This window comes from Aythya fuligula, chromosome 7 (genome assembly GCF_009819795.1).
Source record: "Aythya fuligula isolate bAytFul2 chromosome 7, bAytFul2.pri, whole genome shotgun sequence".
Lineage (NCBI taxonomy): Eukaryota > Metazoa > Chordata > Aves > Anseriformes > Anatidae > Aythya > Aythya fuligula.
The window spans coordinates 4382697-4406253 of NC_045565.1; the positions used below are offsets into that span (position 1 = coordinate 4382697).

Genomic DNA, 23557 nt, shown 5'->3' on the forward strand with positions numbered 1-23557 from the left:
AATTGATGTAAACATACTCTATGCAATATTTCCAGAACTCTGAAAGCTGTGTGTAGAAAATTGGTAAATATTCTTCTTTCAGATGGAGGAATGCCAATCTTATACAACTTCAAGAGGTGGACCACAACATCCTTGTAGAGTTCCACTATCTTGAGGAATAATGGAGGTTCAAGTACAGACCACCAATTTTCTGTCAACAAACGGTGAACACATAAATGTAGTACTTGCCACTACAACAGTATGTTACGCTACTCTTAATTAAAAAACATGTTTTATTAGAAAGCACACTTGTCAGTTACCAAAAACTAAAGACAGGTGGGCAGAGAAAGAACAACAAAATATTGACACTTCAATACAATTTCAGTTCTCGATACAGTAAGATGTGGGCAAGCAACCAACTTTCAACTTTGAAATGGTTCTGGTGTATTATTTTACAATGTTACTCCCCTCTCCCACCCCATTCTGGGATTTAAAACAGCACAAAAGGGGCATTAACAGCTGACCATGTGTAAGCATTACTGAAATGGGGAAGCTCTCGAAAGTTAAAAAAAAAAAAAAAAAAAAAAGACATACAACAAATTAGAGAGCAAAGTATATGAAAAGGTATTTTGAGGTGGGGAAAAGTAACATAGAATGGTCCACCGCTTTCAAAGGGAATATTCTTCTTTCAAAAAAAAAAAAATGTTTGAAAGAGTGAGGCAAACTTTTGAACAATAAACTGCTCTTTGTAAATAAAAACTTCTATTTCTATGCTCCTACTGTTACACACAAATTCTTTAAATTAAGTCTGTTTATCCAAAGTACACAATAGTATCATGAAGTTACTTGTGACATGAAACAGGTGGCTCAAACCTTGAAACCTTAAGCAAAAGGTCCTACCAAGAACAGTGGAAATACTTGTTGTAGTGAAGCAACACAAAAAAGGACCTGCAGTCCAAATCAATTATCAGTTTGCTTTTCTTTATAGAAGGTAAGCTTTTTACTGACTGCACACTTTACAGTCACCAAAAACTACTGCGAAGTTTAAGAGGTGGGTTACAAGTAAAGGGGAAAAAAAAAATCAAAAACACACCACCCCAATGAAGAAAGTACCCTTTTAAAAAATAAAAAGTACAAAGAAAATGTTCTGGTATCTCAACTCCTCAAGCTGAATCCTTGGTGATAAGAGTCACAATAAAAAAGTGCAGGGAAGTTAAAAACAAAACAAAACAAAAAAACACTATTCTAATCTGCATATTTCAAGACTGCGTCTTAGCATCAGTGAGATAGCATGGATCTCAAAAACAAAAAAAAGGTACTACAGTCAAAACAAAGACAATTTAGTATCTGCTCTGTAGCACTCCTGTAAACTACTTAGTGCTTGTTGTCTGACCACACAATTTTCACTTTAAAGTGCAAAGACACGTATCAAATGCACTCATGTATGTAGTATAATTCCTCCCAAATGGAACGAGTCCAACCATTACAAAACCAGATGAATCTATATGGATGGCCAGCTAGCTCAGAAGCAACAGGATAGGTGTTTTCTTACATAGCAAGCAACATTAACCCTTAACTTTCTCATTGAGGAGTTCTAAAAAACTGCAAATACAAAAGCAGGTGTTGTTGAGATCACGTCATCACTGATGGAATTTCTATACATCTTTCTTTGTAGATCCTTAGGTTGAATAGTAAAAAATTCATTTTCTTACCAAGAACTTTCAGAGGAGCTTTTTCTAGGTTCAGAATAGCTGTTCCAAAGGGAATAGCTAAAGTTGTGAAATTGTTTGCATCGCTCATCAGTGGGCACTCTGGTAGAGTGAGATACAGCCTTAAAGCTTCAACATCCGGTAAGGAGCTGCTCAGTTTTGGAATAAGGTTCTTTTCCAAACTAGCTGCCACCTGCAATGCATAATAAAATGCAGTTTGTTTAAATGCAATTGGGCATTTAAACAAAATCCCACACCTAGATCAAAAGTAAATGAGAGAACAATCAAGACTTCAACCTGTGTTGTATTATTTAATATACTGTCTTGGTTTTGAAATTTAAAGACATACAATATCCTGGTGTGTTACATTCTGGCACAGCACAATACAATTTTACCTATTTGTAGTTGATATGTTATTGACTAAAGAAAGATATTAAAAAGGATTGGAGCAAGCATACCAAAAGTATTTCTCTATAGCTACAAAGTAAGGTGATTCCAAACAAAATGAAAATATGCAGCACAAACCTGTTGTGATATATGAGCGTGGTCAGGCTGTATAAGTTTGTGAAATAGTAGTCTAGCAGCATTCATATCAACCCCTGAGAATCTACTGCTGGTTTTGTAATGATCATCATTGCTACAGCAAGAAAAAAAAATTAGAGAAAGACTGAATCCTGTATTCTTAGGACTCTACAAATTTTCCACCTTGAATTTTTAACCCTAACAGGGAATTAAGATGTTAGTGATCACAGTATCACTCTTACACAACATTTGAAGCAACTGAAAAAAAAGTATTCTCTTAAATGGAAGGCACTCATGCTTTAGACCTTGGCAATCACTGAGATCTAAACCAGCTTGTACAATATATTCCCCTTGAATTATATACAACTTGTGGCTGCTAAGTAATTACTTATGCTGGCTTAAATGGCAGCAGCCAGGTGGCACACACTACCAAGAACTGGCAGAAGACATAATGCACTTGGGCCAGCTGACAAACTATATGTAGCAAAGGAGCTACAAGGTTAAACTGAAAGCATCAGAGTAATACTAAGAAGGGAAAATGGTGGGAAGATGTCATAGTTGAAACAAGAAACACTAAGAAGGTAGCCACCATTAATTGTTCTGTTCACAGGAATACTTGTTTAAAAGCCTGACCACCTACCTCAAGGCCAAAAAGCTCCCATTGAGGCACCCAGCTGAGGAGAATGTTCCATCAATTTCACTGAAATTGTTCACATGAAAGAAGAAGTTAAATTTCTTTTTACAAATTAGCATCTTATATAAAATTATTGTATTTTATCCTTCATAAGTAACATAGTACATAGGACCTAACTCTGACTTGAATATGACCAAACAACATCCCGTAAAACCTCCATTCAAGACTTTACACTTAAGGCAGCTACAAACAAGAGACTTGCAGTTTGGTTTTAATTTCTTTGCATCCTCCTTTAGTAAGATAGCAGCAATATTCCGAGTTATTCTCATATTCCTTTATACACACTATTATTTTTCAAAGTGCAACTAGGTACTTAATCTTGTATGGAGCAGTGACCTAAACTGTGACAGAGATGAGACAGAGATAAACTACATGATAAGCATGACAATGAAAGCATAACAAAAGCTCTGTATTTAATAAAAGCAGTAATTAAGATTACCCTTGCTATGTATGTACAAAACCACATTCACACCCAAATCATATATAAAATTACTGAAGACAACTGATTTCCTCTACAATACTTACTTAGCGATCTCTACAGGAAGTCTTCCAGATGGGAAAGTCAGCAATCTCTGAATAAATGTTTCATTCACAGTCCAGATCTGCTTCAGAACATCAGGATACCTGAAATCATCTGGCGGCACCATGTTCTAAATTGTAAAGAAAACAAAGAATCAGGCACATTAAACCGATTTCCAGAAAAAACAGTCCTGTGGCTAAGATCTTTTTCTCTTCATTGACTGACAATTTGCCTACCCAAACTATTACTTGAAACAAGCCCAAGAATCAATTTACTGTATTCTAGCAGTTCCGCACTTGCTATGAAAGCAAAGTAAGCTATGACAAACTAAAACCATCCAGATTAGTGTGTTAATTCACACCACAAGTTATTTTGTGGTAAACCCCCTAAACATATAAGCACTTTTCTAGGAGAACACTAAACAAGCTTTAGAGAACAGTAGCAAGCATGTTTATTCTCTGGTCACTGTCAGCCACTTAGCTCACTGCCAGGCTGCGAGCATACAGAAAAGGACCCATTCAATTTTTCAGACAGCTGCTCTCCCACCCTATATCCATCAGACTCTTCTGAGAATGAATCACGTTTCTCTGAATGTTTACTGCATTATCATACAAGCTGCATTTTGATGCGCTGCTCAAACTGAATGAATTACAGTGAGATTTCTAACACAAAACAGGAATAGAAGCAAGAAAACCTTTATGAGTAAGAGCACTGATTCAAAAAGAGGTGGCAAACAGCACCAAAAATAAGGTTAAACTAGTAAAAGAAGACATTTCTCCCGAGAACATGCTCTTTACAACATAGCTGACTCAGTGTAACGATGACTAGCTGTTGCCAAAAATCAGTATTTCTGATCCCATCCTAAGAAACGGAGGATCAGAACAAGAAACACTCTTGCTATTTTCCTTGAGTCCAGCAGAAGCATCACAGTGAAACAATTCAGGGAACAGACCTGTCCAAAAACTAACTGGGAAAAAAAAAAAAAAAAAAAGATTTTTGCCTTGCCTGCTGAGACCCCCTAGCTGGCAAGGACACCCAAGTCCCAAGAGTACAGTACTCACGTAGCTTTGAAAGAATGCAAATTAGCAAACTAAGGAGTTCTGAAAATGATGCTTCCGCATCATCCAAGTCCATCTAATGCTAACACTTTTTGTACTGAACAAACCACAATAACTGCATTCATAGTCTTAAGCTTACCTCAATTAGTCAGTCACAATCTACTTTGATTATGAAATTAGCACAGTAAACTTTTTTTTGAGTGGAATTTTAATAGAAAAGTTTTGATCCTACACTACCAGTTAGTTTTTCTGTGTTCACTTGTTAAACAAACTTCTATTAAATACAGAAATAGTTACCAAAACTCAATCAGAATTAAGAGGGGGGAAATAGAAAAAAAAAAAATGATTTTTCACAAGCAGAATAAGCTGTGGGAACACAGGGTTGCCTGACCCCAGTTTTTCTTGGCAACAAACATGTTTCCCCCTAAACCTTTACTGATTCCCTTTGTGTCATCACTTTTCAACCCCCATTATCAATTCATTCCTGCGTCACTAATCCCTGTGGTCTAAAGTCTGCTGGGCTATTATTTGGAAGTAGTTTATATGTGAATCCAGGCATCTATCTTCACCTTGTTCTTTCCTCCCAAGTCACTGTCTAAGAACATTTCCTTTCCGTCACACTCCCACCTCACCATTATTACTGTCAAGTCCTCCTAGACCTCCCCCTTTCCCCAGCCACTGGAACTTAAACAGATCAATTCTTGTTCTTTTAAAGAAAATTATTGTTCTAAGGTTAGTAGAAATTTATTACAACATAAACTGTGTCACTACTGCTCATTTTTAGCAAAAAGTCAGCTCTGTTTGTTTCCTCATCACTGTGGCATAATATATCGGCTGCAGAGCAGAACACAGCAGACAAGGGCAGGGAAGAAGAGCTCTGGGCTTTTCCTTTTTCAAAGGAAGAGGTGCTTTTGACTGTGCGCTGGCACAGGCTGCCCAGAACGACTGTGGATTCTCCCTCCTTGCAGATATTCAAAAGCCACCAGGACATGGTACTGGGCAACCTGCTGCAGGTGGCCCTGCTTAAGCAGGGGGATTGGACGAGGTGACCTCCAGAGGTCCCTTCCAACCTCAATCGCTCTGATTCTTTGGGAAGGAAAGAAGGGCATGCATTCAAGACTCAGGAAAAAAGCCTGTGCCAAAAAGTTTCATGAGCTCACTGACAGCTAACACTCAATAGACTGGATCCAAGTCTTCTCATTGCTAATTGATGCAACGTCTTGTGCTTCCCACAGTTTAAAATTTTACAGCATACTCCTGCACCTTCAATATGAAATATCTGTTAAAATGCATCAGAACACAATAAATTCAGCTTGGTTCTAAAGTATATTTGATGAATTACCTGTGGATAAAAGTAGTGTGCAAAGCTTTGGTCCCCACCAGAGAAAATTCTCTTTACACAGTAATACTGCTCACTATCTGCAATAAGAATAAAAAAAAGTCAACTGAAGACGTGGATTTGAGAAACACTCAAGACACTGCAATCAACATATTCAATCAGGAAACGGTTCCTTTATTATGTAAACTTGCTCTGGGCAGATCTTGGCAACGCAATAATTAAAACTGTCTTTAATGGAGGTAAACACTAACAACTAACAAGTGTTAGCTCCAGTGCTAACAAAGCACCTACCCCAACCACAAAGCAAGAAATTGTTGCAAATATTTCTTACAGCAGAAATGAACTTCAGTAAATTAGAGCACAGTGAAAACAAACTGTGTGGAAGGAAGTGATTATATTCCATGTTCAGTTAAAATCTCAAGAGCCAAGGAACAGGAATAGAAAGAGTGAATCCACCAGCTGTTGCTTACCTGTGGGTATCAGGCACTGAGTACTGTAAGGAAGCCAGTTTCCTTTTACTGTGAAGGGACTTTTCCTGTTACTGGTTGTTCCCGTACCTAATTGCCCATTACCTCCAAGTCCAAAAGAATAAATTCTTCCAGATGAAGGAACAAATGCAGTAGTGTGCTGTCTAGTGGAAAAAAAAAAAAGCAGAAACAAAACCAAAAACATAAGCACTATAATGTGCTTTATGCAATCTAAGAATTTTGTTAAATGTTAAAAACTCTGTTAAAGGTCTCGTCACAAACTCCACATCTTGACTGGCAATGGCAGTACTTCAAGTGACAGTGCAATATGCAACATAGTTTTCATGGAAACATTCAGGAAACAGAGATGCCAGGTTTTGCCTTGAACCACTGCCTATCCACAGCCTGACCTTTAGGGCATATCTCTGGACATTCCGAAATTTGCAGTTTCTACCAGACTGGCTGCATCCCCTTTTCTTCATCTCAATTCCAGATGCCCCCCTCCCCTATCGTCCTCTTGGGAAGAACCACTACTGAGTTCACATCAACTAATAAAAGGGAATAGGTCCAATTAGTGTCAACCAAAATGCAGAAAGGATTACATAATGTGTTTTTTAATCCAAATAACAAAATATGCCCATCTCTTCAAAAATTATGTTGTCTTCACCATTTTGTCTCAGAATGCAATTCTTAGGACAAAGACATTTTCATCTGCATTGATAATTTTTCCAGATTTCTTGGGTGCTATTATTAATAATACATCATTAAAATAAATAAACAAACAAACAACATTGAGAACTGAAGTACAGTACAGTTTTACAGGCATTTTAAAAAATTATGTATGTTTCCAAATTTTATTTATCCTCAGTGAAGTGAGAGTAACTCCCCACACACCCTCATTCTTTAATAGGGAATGATGAAGTAACAGCAATAAACAGCACCATATTATTAACATTTTCAGTGTAGGGAATCAGAACTCTCAGTGTAGCATCCTTCACTTCTACTGAATGTTTTTAAAACCCCAGTAATGTCGCTAGCTATTTAGAGACCTTATTTATCTCATCTTCCCTAACCATCAAGGTTAAGGAAAAATACACTTCATATTAGAATATATGTGAAATTCTATACAAAACAAGTAATTTATAAGATTCAGAGCAGTAGCACAGAAGAGACCTTACCTGCCACAAGTAATTTGCGTGACAACACTTCCCATAAGTTCAAAAACTTTCCTTGGGTTTATCTCATGGCTGGTAGAATTATGACCCAACTGACCATAGCCTCCAGCTCCAAATGTAAAAACCCCACCTTCCTAAACAAATAAATTATGTGGATTAAAATAATAGTATATCTTGGAACAAGAAAATTATCAGAAACAGGGGCTTAATAAATTACCTTATCTGATAATTTTGGAATTGCAGGGAGAAAGACAGAAAATACATTTGTTCAAGAGGGTCCTGAGACACAGAAAGATCACAAAGTAACTGCAATTATGAAAATGTGGCACAGCTATCAAGTATCACCTTATTCATGTTAAATCTTATTCTTGTAATTTCCATACTAGCTTACAACAGAGTCCTGTCATTAACTTGTGTTATTACAAGATACTAATCCTTGTTGTTTGATTTTGTGTTGTTTTTGTTTTTTTTTTCTCTTTTCCAGTTCTCTTGATGAACTCTAATGGTACATAAATTCTTACTGTTAAAAAGTATACTTTGGCTTTCAAATCTTGAATAGAAATTTGAAAACAAATACCAAATAGGAAGCTGCCCTCCTCAGACAGATGATGCAGAGTATGACTGAAATAGCCAGCTTCATTATTTGAAAGGACAAACCAGAAAAATTCGCCCTTGTTGTAAGGCAAGTCAATTTTAGAAGTGTTTTTGATTAATTTATCAATAAATTAACCAAAAACTTGAATGAATAAATATTAAACCAGAACCATTTTCATAAATTATACAACTTACCTTACAACAACTTTGAAACTTTCCATTTTGAAATGCTTTGAAATTGTAAAGCTCTTTCTTTCAATTCTACTCTGCATCAGACTGGACCTCTGCTGGAAATCATCATTAAAATGGCAGCATCCACTGAGAAAAAACAACAGCCTCATTCACTGAATCAGGATAACAAACAGTGACAGGTTTTTCCAAACTTGAGAAGGAATTGAAAAATGCTCACACACAGTACTGTCTACAAAAGATGTATCAAGACTCCTGGTTCTGAAAGGTCTATCATGCAAGGGAAAAATGGACCTATAATAAATGGGTAACATAAAATCATACAATTTACAGTAAATTCAATATCTTAATTGAGTCCATCAAAGCAAGCTTGAAGTTAACTTCCATATATTAAAAAGCGGAAAACACATAGAATATGTTATAATTTTTTACATTCTGTACTTCCATAGCCTTACACAATACGTAAATATCCATTTCATGACTGCAAAGTTGCCATGTCTTTTGCAGTCAAAGCAAGAGAATATTTTATGACAAGAAGTAAGAAAAAAAATGAAAAACAGTTACTTCAAAAATGCCAGCACCTTCTACAACAAAGTTCTGAATACAGACTCAGAAGATAAATGAATATTTAGTCACATCCAGATCTCAATTGGTCAGAATACTTGTCTACTGCTATTCACAAGTTCAAAACGTTGTTTATAAATTGACACATTTTATCAAGAGTGATGAACAAAATGAAACATCAGAACATTAACTGATTTATACCTAAATGCTGAAGTTGAATTCAAATATTGGAACACAGGAAGGTATAGGAGTCGATCATTTAAAGAAAGATGTGTACGTACTATTTTACCCACCACAAAGTAAGGCTACTTATCACTTGATGCTTGAAAAGCACTATCCATCACTAGGATGAGTATAAGAAAGAGCTCTAGCATTACATTCTATGTTCCTCCTTTAAGCATCCAAACCTTAAACAAACAGGAGACTGCAGATTATGCATTTAGCCAACAGTTACATGTACATAGCAACTTGGCACATTTAAACTTTCCAACTATTTTGATTGAGTCTTACATATATATATGAGTATGTCACACTGACACAGAATACATGCTTCTTTTTTTTTCCCAAAACGGCCTTGAAATAAATTACTAACTTTCCATAGAACCTCACAATATAATACTTTCTATTAGATTATGTAAATCTTCAATTTCTTCTGTCTGTTTGCCAATAGGACGTAAGCAGCAAACTGCAATTCAGTACCTCCCAATGACCACACACACCCCAATCCTTCTGGCATGTAATTTAAATTTAAAATTAACTTGGCCTGATCAGCGATAAAAACAATGCTAGAGGCATTACATTCAGAAAACGGCTATCTCTTTAGTATATTCTAATATAAATTTCAATACCTGCACAATTTTAATAATGTAATATGCACTGTCTTATCAAAAATGTTTTCTTTTGTGTGCTCACCTTTACTATATCTGATAAAAATCTAAAACTAGAGAAAGATTTCTTGTATTATGGTAAGGTGTTTTTTTTTTCCCCAAATATTTAACCATTCTTCCAGTCTTCCTCAATTTAATCCAACAAACTTTGAAGAAATTTTAAGTGGAATTTTGTTTGTTGTTTCCTAATCAGGTAGCATCTTCTCCTGAAAACATTCAAAATCAAAGTATAAACATATATTTAAATATTGTACCTTTGTAAGGGCAGCGGTATGATCTTCTCCACAACAAATATGAACAACCTTCTGACTTCTCAGTGACTTCAACAGGGTAGGAACGTACCTGTCTGAGAAGTTTAATACAGCAGTAGATTGCTTATTTTGAAAACAAAAAAAAACAAAAACAAATAGTCTCGCCTATTCATTCTTATTTGGTTCCAAACAAACAAGCATTTTACAATTGTCAACAGAATGCAATCGCTGTGACAGGGTTTATACAAATTTTAGATGAAAGAGCTACTACAGAAAAACACAGAACTACTACACTAATGTACTTTTTAGCAAAGAGCCTCAGTTTCACTAGTACCTGCCATTGGCCATGAGAAAAGAAAAAGTATCAAATGTTTTGAGGTGTTTATGAGCTTCACAACTGTAAAGCTTTCCAATAAATTGGTAGCAGTTGATCACAGTTCAATATTATTAAAGGTATAATAGAATGGAACACTGAATAGTTAGGAGGCACAACTAACTTCCCTCTAGTGCGGCAACAAATCACCTTTGTCACCTGGTTGCACAAACGCTGTATTTCCTAAATGTTAATGCTAATGCCTAAAAATTTGTTAGGTACACTTGTCTGAAAAAGAGCCTATATAGACGTCAGGAAAAAAAAAATGGATTTCAGTGAAAAGTGATACTGTATACAAAATTAGGGCCACACACTTTTCCAAAGAGAATATAGAAGCAACCGAAAATTCCCATGAAATCAAATTTCATGGGAAAAACATCAGACAAAGAATGTGTAATTTTCTTGTTACATGACTGCAGCCAGATTTAAAGCATGAATTCAAATACACATTTTAACTGCAATGTATTTTTTTGATTTTAAAGGGTGTTGTGAACAGTGAGAAAGCATGAATTCCTGAAATTAGATGTAGATTATTGAATAATGAACTGTATGCTGAGGGAATCTGGCATCATACACTTGCATCTTGGAACCCTGTGCCCTGATGGCATATATGTAATGTAATACAACTAACAAAGAAACAAACCTTTGTCTACTTTTTTTTTTTTTTTTTTTTTTTTTTTTTAATTATTATTGAGTGTTGGCATTATAACGGAGGAAATTCCGGCAGTAGCTGAGGATTATGAACAATTTTCAGAAGTGGTCTGAGAAAGGCCAGTATCTGTATGGTGGGAATAAACTATGAAGACATCTTAAACATTCTAAGGATAATCAAACAGTTTCAGTACTTCACTGTTTTTGTCCAGCAGTTAAATCTATCTAAAACTCAATTCAAACTGTAGCTACTGCACAGTATCTTAATTCAATCCCACTCAAAAAGCCTAAATCAGAAAAATCTAGAACAGGGAAAGAAAAAAAGTCAAGCCAGCTAGAATTTCAACATAATGCTGTCTGAACTTTCACTACAAAATAGCTGGGGGTGGAACTCTGCCCTCTTTATATAAACTCACATGACATTGGCACTATCAGAAAATATTCAACAAAGGTTTGTTTTGTCTGCTCCATTTCTAAGAATAGCGATATCTTTAGATTCACAAACCAAGACCTTCAGCATGAAGTTTTACTGTAGAAATGCTTACTTACCATTGTCATCATTAAGACCCAGCTGCCCAAATTTGTTTCGTCCCCATCCAAAAATTGCTCCAGAAAGAGTTAATACAAAACTATGAGCTCCTCCTGCTGCAATCTGTGCAAAAGGGATTCCCAGCAGAGATTTAATCACATGTGGGGAGTTTTGCTTTTTATACTCATAACCTAAGCCCAGCTGGCCATATTTATTTTGTCCCCAGGAAAACACTTCACTTCCTGTTTAAAAAGATAACAATAAGTACAATCAATATCATTTAATTCTATAAATTTTATTTACTGTAAGAGAAACTAGAAGTGAGGTTAGACGGTTACTCTTCAAATATTTTTGGATTAGACAATGCACACAAATCACTGAATGGACTCATTCAATTTTGAAGTTACGCATTCTGTAATTTGCAGGTGTTCAACCCAAATATTTAAATCACCTTCAAAACCCTCACCACTACTCTTAACTTTCCTGTTTCAACAATGCCAGATAAATTGTGCTTGGTTATTATGAGTAGTTCCACTACCATGCCTATTTTTATGCAGAGATCTTGTCAAAGTTGCATAATGGACATGCAGAAACTTCCCATTTCCAGTCACAAGCCCCATTTAAGCTTTTATATGGTAACATACTTATTTTTCCACATACAATTAGATTTTAAAACATTGTGTTAAAAATATGACAGATGAAGCACAAAGTTTATAAAGCTATTTAATATCTTATAAAGAAAAAAATGTATTTTGAAGACTCACAATTCAGAGAGCTATTTATTTATATTACCTCCCCAAAAAAATGTTTTAATGAACAACCAATGTTTTATCAAGGTATTTACTATCCCAAGGTGAACAGCTAATCACAAAGATGCTTTGCTTTTGCTGATGTAATTTGTTTCAAACAGTATTGCTACCTATGTCCCTTCTACCTCCACTTTTTCAATTCAAGATAGAAAGCAAGGAGATCCATCTCCTGAGATACAGGTCATCCAAACTGTATTTATTTACAAAAAAAATCCCTCAATGCAAAAACAATCTTCTTAACACCAAAGAAATCCTATGCCAATCATATTTACATGTATAATCTAATCACATGAACTAATCTGTCTGATCGATATCCCACAGAACTGAAAATACTACCAAGTCCCCACTCAAGCCGCACAAATGAAGGAAGTTCACATCGTTTTCCTCCCTGTGTGGGTCTATTTTAAGGCCATAACTGTGATTGACCTTGATACTCTGTAAGTATTTCTGCGTGTTCTTTCAAAACCAGAAGAAAAAGGCAAAATACTACAACACGTGACAAACTGAAACATGCAGCTGCAAACCCATGAATTAGCAATAGGACTCTTCAGGGATGCTGCACGCAAAGCTGTAAAGTATTTAAAACACAGTGATTGTTTTTCCTTAATGCTCTATGTTTCCATGGTGGAAATTCACCCTGTTCAGCACCCACTTTCAAAGAAGTGGGTGCTGGCCCAACTCTATTTTGTCACAGTAAAAACAAACACAAACCAAGTTTAAATTCACATTTGTCTTCATTTCCAGACAGCTGTATTTGTTAGACAAACAAGTGAGGCCAAATAATTACGTTCTCAGAGCCCCCCTAAAAGTTTTGAGGGGGCATTTGTTTAGAACTTTCAAAACGTGGGTTATAAGGGGACATTTCATTTTAACTGTAGAATCACCAACAAAATAGAGGCTTTGCAATAGAAAAGCAGATGAGGAAGTCATTGCCTGCAAACCTCAATAATTTGAAGTTAGAGGCTAGAATAAAAGACTAGTGACAAAGTAGTATGCTAGCAGGATGAAAGAGATGGAACAAGGAGAGAAACAACGATGAATTAAAAAAGGAAATTACCTGAAAGCAAGATGTTGTTAAAAAAAATAATCAAAAAAGCACAAGAAAAAAAGAAAGCAGAATAACCAAAACACTACCTTTGTTCATAAATTTATTTTTTAAATTCAAGTTTCAGTGCAGTGGAATGTTGAAAACTTCAGAATTCCCAGGTAAGAAACTACACAAAACTTCAGAAGAATCTTGCTTACCTTTTGAGAGTGCAAGTGAGTGATAATAACCACAAGCAACTTGCACAATTTGGATCTCTGATAAGCTTTTAATATTTCTATTGGGATAAGAAAACAGAGAAGGAATTAAGCTACTAGGTCATGGTATGAAATCTAAAGTCACACCAAAGGGTAACATAAAGCAAGTGCATCCTTTCCACTGAAGTATATATGAAATTAATTTAAATATTCTAACTTTAATTACAGCTATTTAGCAAAGTCTTAAGTCAAAACTGCTTCTTTGCTAATACATCTAATGACAAGTTGTCTTATTTCAAATTAATTAATTCAGTAAAAAAAAACATAATGAAGAATTAAGGAGGTTCGTGTACTTTAGAGAGACTAGGAAGGAGATGTCACACAGCTGAATGGAGCCAATGAATACAGGAAGCAAGAAGAGAGGCTCTTTCTTTTTAGTGTTCAAAAGAAATGAGGTTTTATGATGTATTACTCTTCTTTACATCAGTATTTGATAGAAAGGCTGAATTACATTCTGTTAAAATTTGACTGACTTTTTCTATCTCAGGATACTAACATTAACTTGAGTTAAAACTGCTTACAAAGCTGGCAAATATCACCCAATATTATCAACAAGTTGCAAATAAAACCACATTTAATCTAGAATGCTTTCATTTTTTTATGAGAAAAACAGGAGTTTCCAAAAGGCCTATGGACTTTTAGATTTGACACAGCAATAAGTAACCTTTATTAAGGGTTAACTGTTATTTATATCCTCCATATCTACACATCACAGATAGGCATGGCCAAGTTATAAATTACTCATGTTTTGAGGAACTGTTGCTTGTGTTTTTTCTTACGTCAAAAGCAAAACAAAAAACCACCCATACTACTTTTACAACATAACCTCCGCTCTTAGGAGATGACAATTTAAAAACAAACAAAACTAACCAACCAAATCCACGCCGCACTTCCCACATAAGCTGCCTTTTTGAGAAAGGAAATAAACAGCCTGAGGCATGCACGTGCCATAGCTAAAATACACTTCCTAATGCGTATTTTTAATTTTAAAAACCTAACCAATGTGATTTAAGTACATTTTTTTCAAAGAAAATAACTTCATTATATACTTATCGCTTTTAACCTGGGCACTCTGATGCATTCCTCTGTTCCAGGCAGGCCAAGCTGTCCGTCGGTAGCCAGACCCCAGGCATATACCTGACCCTTGTCATTTAGTGCAAGAGTGTGGGCTTCTCCACATGATACAGCTACAATATTTTGGGCATCCAGTGCACCAACATGCTCTAAGAAGACAAGAAAAGAAGTTAATTGTTTGTTGTTTCTTCTTGAAAAAAGGCAACTAACAAACTAACATTATCCATGACAGTTACAGTCATTTGTCTGCTAGATATCCATCAAAACGACACCAACGTAACCCTAGGATTCTGCCAAAATATCTTTAATTTAAAATTATAAACATGCTATCCTAGCAGAAGTTAAATGTGACACCCAAACAAAAACAGTTTCTGGAATTAACTTAGAGCAGCAACATACTAAAGTGCACAAAATCCGCAGTTTCTGTGGTTTTTAATTGTTTCTTCTAACTTTGCCATCTGAAAATGAGTAAAGAAACTCAATTATGGTCAAATGCATTACTGTCAAATGACTACACGTGTAGACATTCTGTAAGTGGAAAACATTCCACTTCAACAAATTAAATTCACTTATCCATTATCAACAACAAAAAAACAACCTGCAAAACAAGGCAGGGCAAATTAAAGACTAAACCTACTGATTTTGCAATTAGCTACACAATGTCCTCTTTATAATGCAAATTACTGTAGAAACAGATCCTAAAGCTTAGTGTTCTGGATATACACTACACACCTCTGAATAGCAAACACTAAGGTACCTGTGATTTTTCCCAGTAGTCTGCATCAGTACTTTTGAGTACCTTTGAATGTATTTGTTACTGTGCTTATGACTTGTGATCAGAAGCCTAACATTTGCATTTCAGGAACAGTAAAGGTGAGAAAATATCATCAGAGACTGTCATTTTAGCTGGAGTTTTCAACAGTTCTGTTAAATAAGAGCCTGCCCGGACATTTTATGTCTGATTTTCCAACATGTTCTATTCCTGCCTGAGAATCCCACTCCACTGGAAATGCCTGTGTATCATCAATGTAACACGCTCTGTAAACACAGCGTAGCACAGCCTAAGTCAGTTTCAAACCAGTAGTTACTGATATCTGTAACATAACAGACAATTAGTTTCCAAAACAGAATTTAAAAAAGCAGCAGACAGAAGTTCATTTTGCTAACAGCTGGTCTTCTTAAAGAGGTTACCCACACTGTTTAGCGCATTAAGGCCTCCCCAGCTCTGCCAGTGGAAGAAGTCATGTACACGCTTTCCAGTTCAGGCAACACCATGCACATTAGTGCTGATTACCTTCACTGGCTGCTGAAGCAGCCACACTGACTTTGCCTAATATGGATTAAGAAACCAATTCCTGTGGCAAGTAGAGCTTTGAGAGGAGGAAAGAGGTAACAGCTAAACAGCACCACTGGGGACACTGAGGGGGCAAAGACGAGCAGTCAGTGATAAAAGTATCTTTAGTTAGCAGACATACATCCAAAAAGAACTTCCACCCATTTGCAAAGATAGTGAACCTCTCTTCACTAAAATTATCCCAAAGCGTAACATTCAACAGTATGGTCGGTCATCTCTGGATTTAAGAAAAAAATAGAGGAGGACATTACAGCCCTCAAGACTGCTGTCTGAGCATGTTAAAAGAAGATTTATAGCGGGTATTTGCCTATTACATGTGAAAGCTCATGCAGGGCTGTTTTAAAAAAAAAAAAAAAATTAAAAGTCGGATTTCTCAGAGTAATTTTTAGATTTAAAAGACAATTCAGCATTATTTCCCGGGTGATAACAAGTGTTCAGAGCAAGTTTGACAAGTTTCTATTCAAGTTCATGAAACAGGGTTACGCAGGATTCAATTCATCAGTTTTAATATGCGCTTACTGCTTCCCAACAGAAATTCAAATCAGTTCTAAACATTATGTATAAACTACAAGAAAAATCTTTACTTGGCACTAAAATCCAAACTCTGAACAAAGAACTACTAAAATATTGCATAATAGAGGTACTGTCTTGTTTCCATTTGAACTGTTTGTATCAATTATTGTGCCAACTAACTTGCAAAACTGCAATCGTAGCAATAGAATGAACTCTTACTAAGCCTTTTCAGTTTGCTTACGTGATGCTTTAATACTGTCAGAAGCACTGCTCCATCTCTCAGTAGCTTGCAGATATGACTCACATGCACAGCTCTGAGGAGAGCCCATGTGCACACTCCTCTGCAGTCCTTACAAGATGTTTACCCACGTCTGCTAGCAAACTGCACTAGCAAGGAGCAGAAACACACATATAACACAGGTAGGAATAAGAAAGTCCAAAGAACTGATACACTGCGTCCTTCAGGCTTCTCCAAATCCTATTCCTACAATACTTTATATGTGTACAAGTCTTTTATCGAAAGTTTTATTTTTAGTTCTTAAAAAGAGAAAATAAATCAACGCTGCTTTAATCAGAACTGCTCTGCATCATATATTGGTCTGTTAAAAATACACAGAATGCTTCTCGACTGTGGCATGCCAAGTATTCATTTCCACCGTACTCCAGTAGCCAAACCCATCCGCCCAGCGCAATGCTAATCCACGTACTGAGGCAGGTCACCTCCCCTTGGGAGGAAAGCCAGCCAACGAGGCCTACACAGCCCCAAGTGCAGGGGTTCCACGCTGGAAACAAAAACTAGCGGCACTGCCCCCCTACATGGCAGGCAAAAGTCCAGGGACACAGCCATGTGATCCAAGGGAATGCCTTTAAAGTTTAAAATATGCCCATTCTTGGAAGAACTACTGTGCATACAGTTCCGCAAAGGCAAAAACACTGGCAGCCTTGGGCTTGATGCAGCATAATGAAACAAAAGGCACATAATTCAAACACATAATGCTCCACGATGGATTACTTGTAAACTTACCAGGTCTTTTTCTGGCTTTTTCATGCCCTAGTTGTCCTAGGTCGTTGCATCCACATGTATACACAGTCCCATCATCCAGGACAAAAACAGTGTGTCTCAGTCCACACCCTACATCTCTGACCTTTTTATTTAAGAAAAAGTCACTTTTTCTCGGTTCTAAAACAATCTCTTCATCAATTCCACCCAACCCAAGCTGTCCAAATGATGCGTTTCCCCAGCACAACATGTTTATGGTCTTGATTGCAGATCTTCCAGCTTCACTTTTCTAGAATTTTCCTTGTGTGTAGCTGTTCAAGAAAAGGAAAATGTAGTTTTTCAGAATTGTCCCCAAAGTTTATCTCCTATATAACATGTAAACAACACGTTCACTTTCAGCATAACCATATATTAAAATAGTGAACAGTTTTCAGAAGGGTGATTTACTTTCTCAGACAACATTTACATTAATTGCAGTAAGATGCTTTCCTTCCCATTTCAAATTTCAGTTTTAAGATGTGCAGGTCTTCGGTTTTATCACTTTGTTTCAAAATTTTTAAATATTATTCACTGTAAAGCTTCTCTAGTTCCTTATCTAGAACTATTTAGATGACAATCACAACCAATTCAAGCCAACCAGAGGAAGAGTCCTCAAATGTCTTCTAAGGAGACAGTACAGGCTAGTTTACCATGAGGCCTTGCATGGCTCCAGAAAGCTCTGCGTATGGCTTTGCCGAGAGCCCCAAAAACAACATTTGACTCACAGCTTGGAAAAAATTGGTCAGCTCTGATCAATCCAGTTACACAACACAAAGAATAAAATGATGTGTCAATCATTATATTTAAACAAGTATGAGTCAAGTGAACTTACACAGCAAACGAGCATAAATAGGCTAGCCCCAATCTTGAACCAGAACACAGGCTAGCGCTTCAGTTACTGCTGCAGTAACAGGAAGTCACACAGGGAGAGTCATCCCTGCTAACTCACATCCCTAACTAACACCTCTAGGCTGCAAGTAACAGTATTTATACTGACAGACTTTGTACCTATTTGGAGAAGATACAAAGCTACGCTCCCTTTTCATTTTCACTATTCCAGATGGCAAAGAGCTTACGATGATATTTACTAGTACTTGTATCGCACTTCCACAACAGGAAGTTTCCCCATGTTTTCAGAGCAATTTAGGAATCAGTGCAATACAGTGCAAAATCACTGTAAATTTTCATCTGTGATCATTAGAAGGAAGTTTGCACAAGTAACATAATTTGCAATGCAATGCACAACACATGCACTCAATCTTATATTGCGCAGTTCCATAACGTATATAAATTGCCTACATATAAGACTGCTCAGAGAAGCCAGACATCAGTTAGCACTGAAGTGTTACGTAAACCAAAGAACAGCAGAATTCCTGCCAGCACAAGATGAACTATTTTTCTTCACATAAGTACAGATACAGTAAAAAAGGCACCTCTTGTTATGATCTCACAAAAAACAAACAACCATACAGCTTAAAATATATCGCAGTCTGTTTACCTATCTCAGGAGATGAGGCATGATCAAAATTTCCCTAGCTATATCGTACCACGTTCAGAAGCGGACATCAAAACGAAGATGTCTTCAGTTAAGACATAGCTATGCAACAGCAACTTTCACAGATCTGTAAGTGCAATGCAAGCTTCAACCTGCAATACAAGGAGTTAGGAAAGATGTATGATTATACTGATTCAAGACTGATCTCCGTTTGGGGAAAAAAAATAAAAAAAGAGGAAAGTTTCTCGTCTATACTTCCCACAGAAGGTTTGTTTGTTTCAAGAGCCAGCACCAAAAAAGTTTTGTACTTTAACCTTAGATCCCGGCAGCGCTTTCCACTCGCACGCAGTCCCGCCAGCCCCGTCCCCCTGTCAGCTGCAGGCTGCTGACCGCTCCGCGAGGCGAGGTGAGCGGCTCCCGGCGCTGACACCGGGCAGGAGCAGGCAGCCCCCGGCCCGGCCCCCGCCGGCTGGCCGCAGGGAGCGGCAGGCTGCGCCGCCGGCCGCCCGGGGCCCGCAGCTCCCTCAGGGCGGGACGCGCGGCCCGGCCCCGAGCTCGGCGGGGCCCGGTGGGGGCGGCCACGGCGCGGGGCCGGGCCGGGGCCTCCTCCCGCTGCGGCGGGGCGGCGCCGGGCTCCCCGGGGGCTCCCCGGCTGCGAGGCGGCGGCGCCCGTAACGGTCCCGGCCGGCCCGCACCTGCCCCGCCGCCCCCCGCCCCGCCCCGCCGCTGCCCCCGGCCGGTCCCGCCGGCCACAGCCGCCCCGCGGAGCCCGAGGGCGGCGGCGCTCGAAGCGCGGAGGGGCGGCGGCGCGTCACAAAGCGGCGGAACTCACCGGCCGCGCTCTGCCTCGCTCCGTTTCGCTGCGTTGCGCTGCGCTCCGCCGCTGCCCGGCCCGGCCCGGCCGCCTCAGGCACCGCGGGCAGCGCTGAGGGCGGGAGCGGCCGCGCCGCGGAGCGCTGACAGGGCCCGGCCGGCGCAGACTGCGCAGGCGCAAGCTCCGCGGGCGGGGCCGCTCCGCCGCCCGGCCTCGTGCTCAGGGGCGGCGGCGGCGGCGGCGCGGCGTGACGTCACGCGGCCCGCGGCCGTTTAACGGGCGGCGCGAGGCCGCGGGCGGCTGAGGGGAGGCGGCCCGGGAGCTGCTCCCGGAGGCGCTGCTCGGGGGCTCTCCGCACCCCGGGGCCGTGGGGCGAGGAAGAGGCGCAGCTCCCGGCTGGCTGGTGGCGAACGGAGGCGGCGGGCGCGGGGCGTCCGTGCTGCGGGGCTGCACCTGAGAAGCAGGCGTGAGGGCGGGCGGCTGACGGCAGCGCTCCGGTTACCGGCGGCAGGGCAGGGCAGGGCGGGCGCGTTGAAATGCAGCTGTGCGCGGTAACGCAGCAGGGGCATCCCCTCGGCTGCTGTTCCGTTTCCCTGGGGTTCTGTTCGGCGCTGGGAGGAAGAGCCCCTGCCCGCCGTGTGAGGGGCTGACCCCGAGCCACGCACAGGCTCCTTGCTCGGCAAGCCCAAAGGGCCGGGCCCGGCCGTGCCCCGCAGCGATGCGCTCCCAGAGCGCGGTAAGAAAGGCGATAGGTGATGGGGTTGGTAGCCTCTCCCTTCCTGATGGAGAGGGTTTGTTTGCCTCTTTCTTTGAAAAAAAGAAAAGGTAAACTGAATGTCTTGGTCTAGCCATGAGCTGTTCCTTTGTGTACCTACATAGCTGAGACTCCACGGGACTTGTGGTTCTAACTGGTCAGTAAGGATCCCGTGCAGAACTGTGAAATCCATCCCCAGAGAAAGTGGCATAGCTGCACGGCTGACACGGCCTAAGTGATGCAGCACTTTTCAGGGCAGCAATTACACAGCCTTGGTTAAAGGAGGGATGCAAGCAATTTGCTTTTCCCTTCTACTTGCAAGATTAGAAAGTTAGCAGCAGCTGTTATACGTAGCAAACACAGGAAAAGATTTTATTCATTATCTTCTGCACTTCCTTTTTTTTTTTTTTTTTTGATATCTCACAGAACATTGTGAGTTAGAAGGAACCCACAAGGATCACTGAGTCCACCTCCTGGCTCCACACAGGACAACCCAAAAATCAAACTCTCTGAGAGCCTTGTCCATCAGGACAGTAACTGAATAATTACACCGTGAAGGAGGCTTTAAATATTAAGTCATTCATTGTGCAATGTGTCCTCTGACCAGCATGTGGGGATATGTCCATGTACTTGAAGATAACATTAATATGCCCAGTGCAATTACTGTGTATAAATTTTTTTTGATAACTGGCCTAACACATTAAATAAAATATATTAAATAAGAAACATAAAGCATGAAACAATTCATAAGATTATCCTACAAATCTCACCTTCCTCGTGTAACAGAATTGCTATTTCATTTAATGTTTTTTTAGTTCCTATATCACATTAATGCAAGTAAAACAACTCAAATATGCCTTTTTATAAACGAACTATAAAATGTATTTTTATTCTACTCACTACCCAGCTTGAGGATTTTTTTTTCTGTGCCAAATGAGCTGTATCCTGCTTATCTTAATGCCTTGAGAAAGCCCCTTCCTTACTGGGGCTAAAGATATAGATGCAGGGGTGGGGGAAAGGGCGTGCCTGTCACTGCTTGGCCTCCCTGCTGCTCAGTACAACCAACTCTGCATCCATTGGCATCAAATCTGTCAAACTGTGGTTGTGCAGTGCCAGCAGTCAAGAGAACTGTGGGTGAGTAGGCCTGCACCTCACCACTCCCAATGTCCGTTCTAGTACTTATACTAAATAAATAAAAAAGGATTTGGCAGTGATGCAAAATCCAGTGAAAGCAAGAAGTGTAAATTTAGTCAACTTCAGGGAAGTGATTTGTTTCTCAGAAGTGCCTTAGCTTAGAGGACTTCTTACTACACTTGCTCAGCCTTCTTACTGATGGTCATAACAAGCAGGAAACTCTTTACAGTTGTCCTGCCATTATTAAATTAGCAGTGCTTGGTTACTGCCTGCTGATTGTTGTCGGTATGATTGTTTTTTTTTTAATTTATACTCCAATTAATCACCTATTCAGACAACATAAAAATGAAATAAACATATGGAATGTTACCTAATATATACCTTGTGTTTTAATACTGGAAATCATTATTCAGTTAATCTACATATTCTTTAGACTATTGTGTTATGGAATAAAACCTCTGTGTGGTGAATACAGAGATGGACTCTGCTCTCCGCCTCCATTTTCTTCTGGCAACACTCAGTACATAGTTTTTAAACATTAATTCCTCATTTCAAACCCCTTTGTTTTATACTCTGATATGTCACAGTCTATGGAAAATAGAAATGTGTGTCCAGAACAGCTGATAACACGAAATTAGAGATGTCAGCATTTTGCTGTGAGAAATTGCTAGCCTTTGTGAGCAGCCTTTGTGTGTAGAGCATTCTTGATTAAGACAAAGGAAAGGCTTTAGCATGCAAATAGCCTTACAAATAAGGTATGCACAGACATTTTTATGCTGTTTCAGTTTTCCGTTTTATCCTTATATTTTTCACAAGATCAATATTTGGGTGTTAGCAAATTAATGAATGTGCGCCTATGTAGGCAGACATAACTCACACGTACGCATTTTATACGCTCTGCTACTTTATAGCTGAGCATGTTAGTTCTCGCTCTGCCCACCCTGCACATTGTAGTGATTCTAGTGAGCTCAAATTTACATGTGCTTACCCATTTTTTATTAACTGATGGCAGTGTAGTGAAAAAAATATTTTATTTTTTTTTTTTTACTGTGAATGTAAATCAGTAAATACTTAATCTAAAATACTGCAAGTTCTGTGTCTAACCTGAGGCATCTAATTAAGGGAGCTTCTCATTAAACGCACAGGAGTCATACCTTCAAATAAGATAAGCAAGAACAAAAGGCTGCAACACCTCATTCCCTTCAACCCCTCAGGCCACAAAATAGCTAAAACAGCCAAAAGAATGCTATTCACAGAATGACAGATGTGAAGAAAATGGAAAAGCAGTGAAGGACAACCATGAATGCTGGACAGGAAGACTACAATGAAGGGAACAACCTGACCTTTGCATTAGGTATGCAGCTCTTGTGCTCACAAACTTCTGCGTGGATCCAATATCCCCAAGCCCACACAAAGAGCAGCTGGGACTCAGAGCAACTACCCCATTTCCTGGCAGGGTGGCAAAAGCCACACAAGTGCCTGGTTGCCTGCAGGTTGGGGCTGAAGATGCTGAACATTTTCAAGCATCCCACGCAGAGGGCTAGGAGTGCAGCCCTTTCCCGCATGTGACACGTTCTCCTCCTATTGCTCTGGTGTTTCACACTATTACATGAATTTTTCTATTATCTAAGAACAGAACAGCAGGCCAGGTACTAACTGCACACCAGGAAGTTCACCTCTAATCTTCTGTATGTTTGTTTGTTTGTTTAAGCATGGGATGCTGAGTCACTGACGCCCATGTCATTAAACTGGGCATTTGGTCAGGCTG

At 39.1% G+C, this 23557-nt stretch overlaps 1 protein-coding gene across 4 annotated transcripts in view; it reads right to left on the reverse strand.

The window, feature by feature from the left end:
- Window positions 1-20046, reverse strand: part of HERC4 (HECT and RLD domain containing E3 ubiquitin protein ligase 4) — a 33577-nt gene extending 13531 nt beyond the window's left edge. For 2 of the 4 annotated variants that reach the window (XM_032191005.1, XM_032191001.1), the window contains exons 1-15: window positions 19920-20046; window positions 19091-19239; window positions 17578-17864; window positions 14676-14835; window positions 13556-13632; window positions 11522-11743; window positions 9952-10043; window positions 7467-7597; window positions 6292-6452; window positions 5825-5901; window positions 3430-3554; window positions 2851-2910; window positions 2214-2325; window positions 1692-1881; window positions 18-190 (exon numbers count right to left, since the gene is read on the reverse strand). In XM_032191005.1, the coding sequence (XP_032046896.1) occupies window positions 18-190; window positions 1692-1881; window positions 2214-2325; window positions 2851-2910; window positions 3430-3554; window positions 5825-5901; window positions 6292-6452; window positions 7467-7597; window positions 9952-10043; window positions 11522-11743; window positions 13556-13632; window positions 14676-14835; window positions 17578-17803 (1806 nt within the window). In that variant the 5' untranslated portion in view covers window positions 17804-17864; window positions 19091-19239; window positions 19920-20046. Of the gene's footprint in view, window positions 1-17; window positions 191-1691; window positions 1882-2213; window positions 2326-2850; window positions 2911-3429; window positions 3555-5824; window positions 5902-6291; window positions 6453-7466; window positions 7598-9951; window positions 10044-11521; window positions 11744-13555; window positions 13633-14675; window positions 14836-17577; window positions 17865-19090; window positions 19240-19401; window positions 19422-19919 lie in introns of those variants that run through there. The other 2 variants (XM_032191004.1, XM_032191002.1) reach the window with 2 other exon arrangements.
- Between the last annotated feature and the right edge of the window lie 3511 nt (window positions 20047-23557).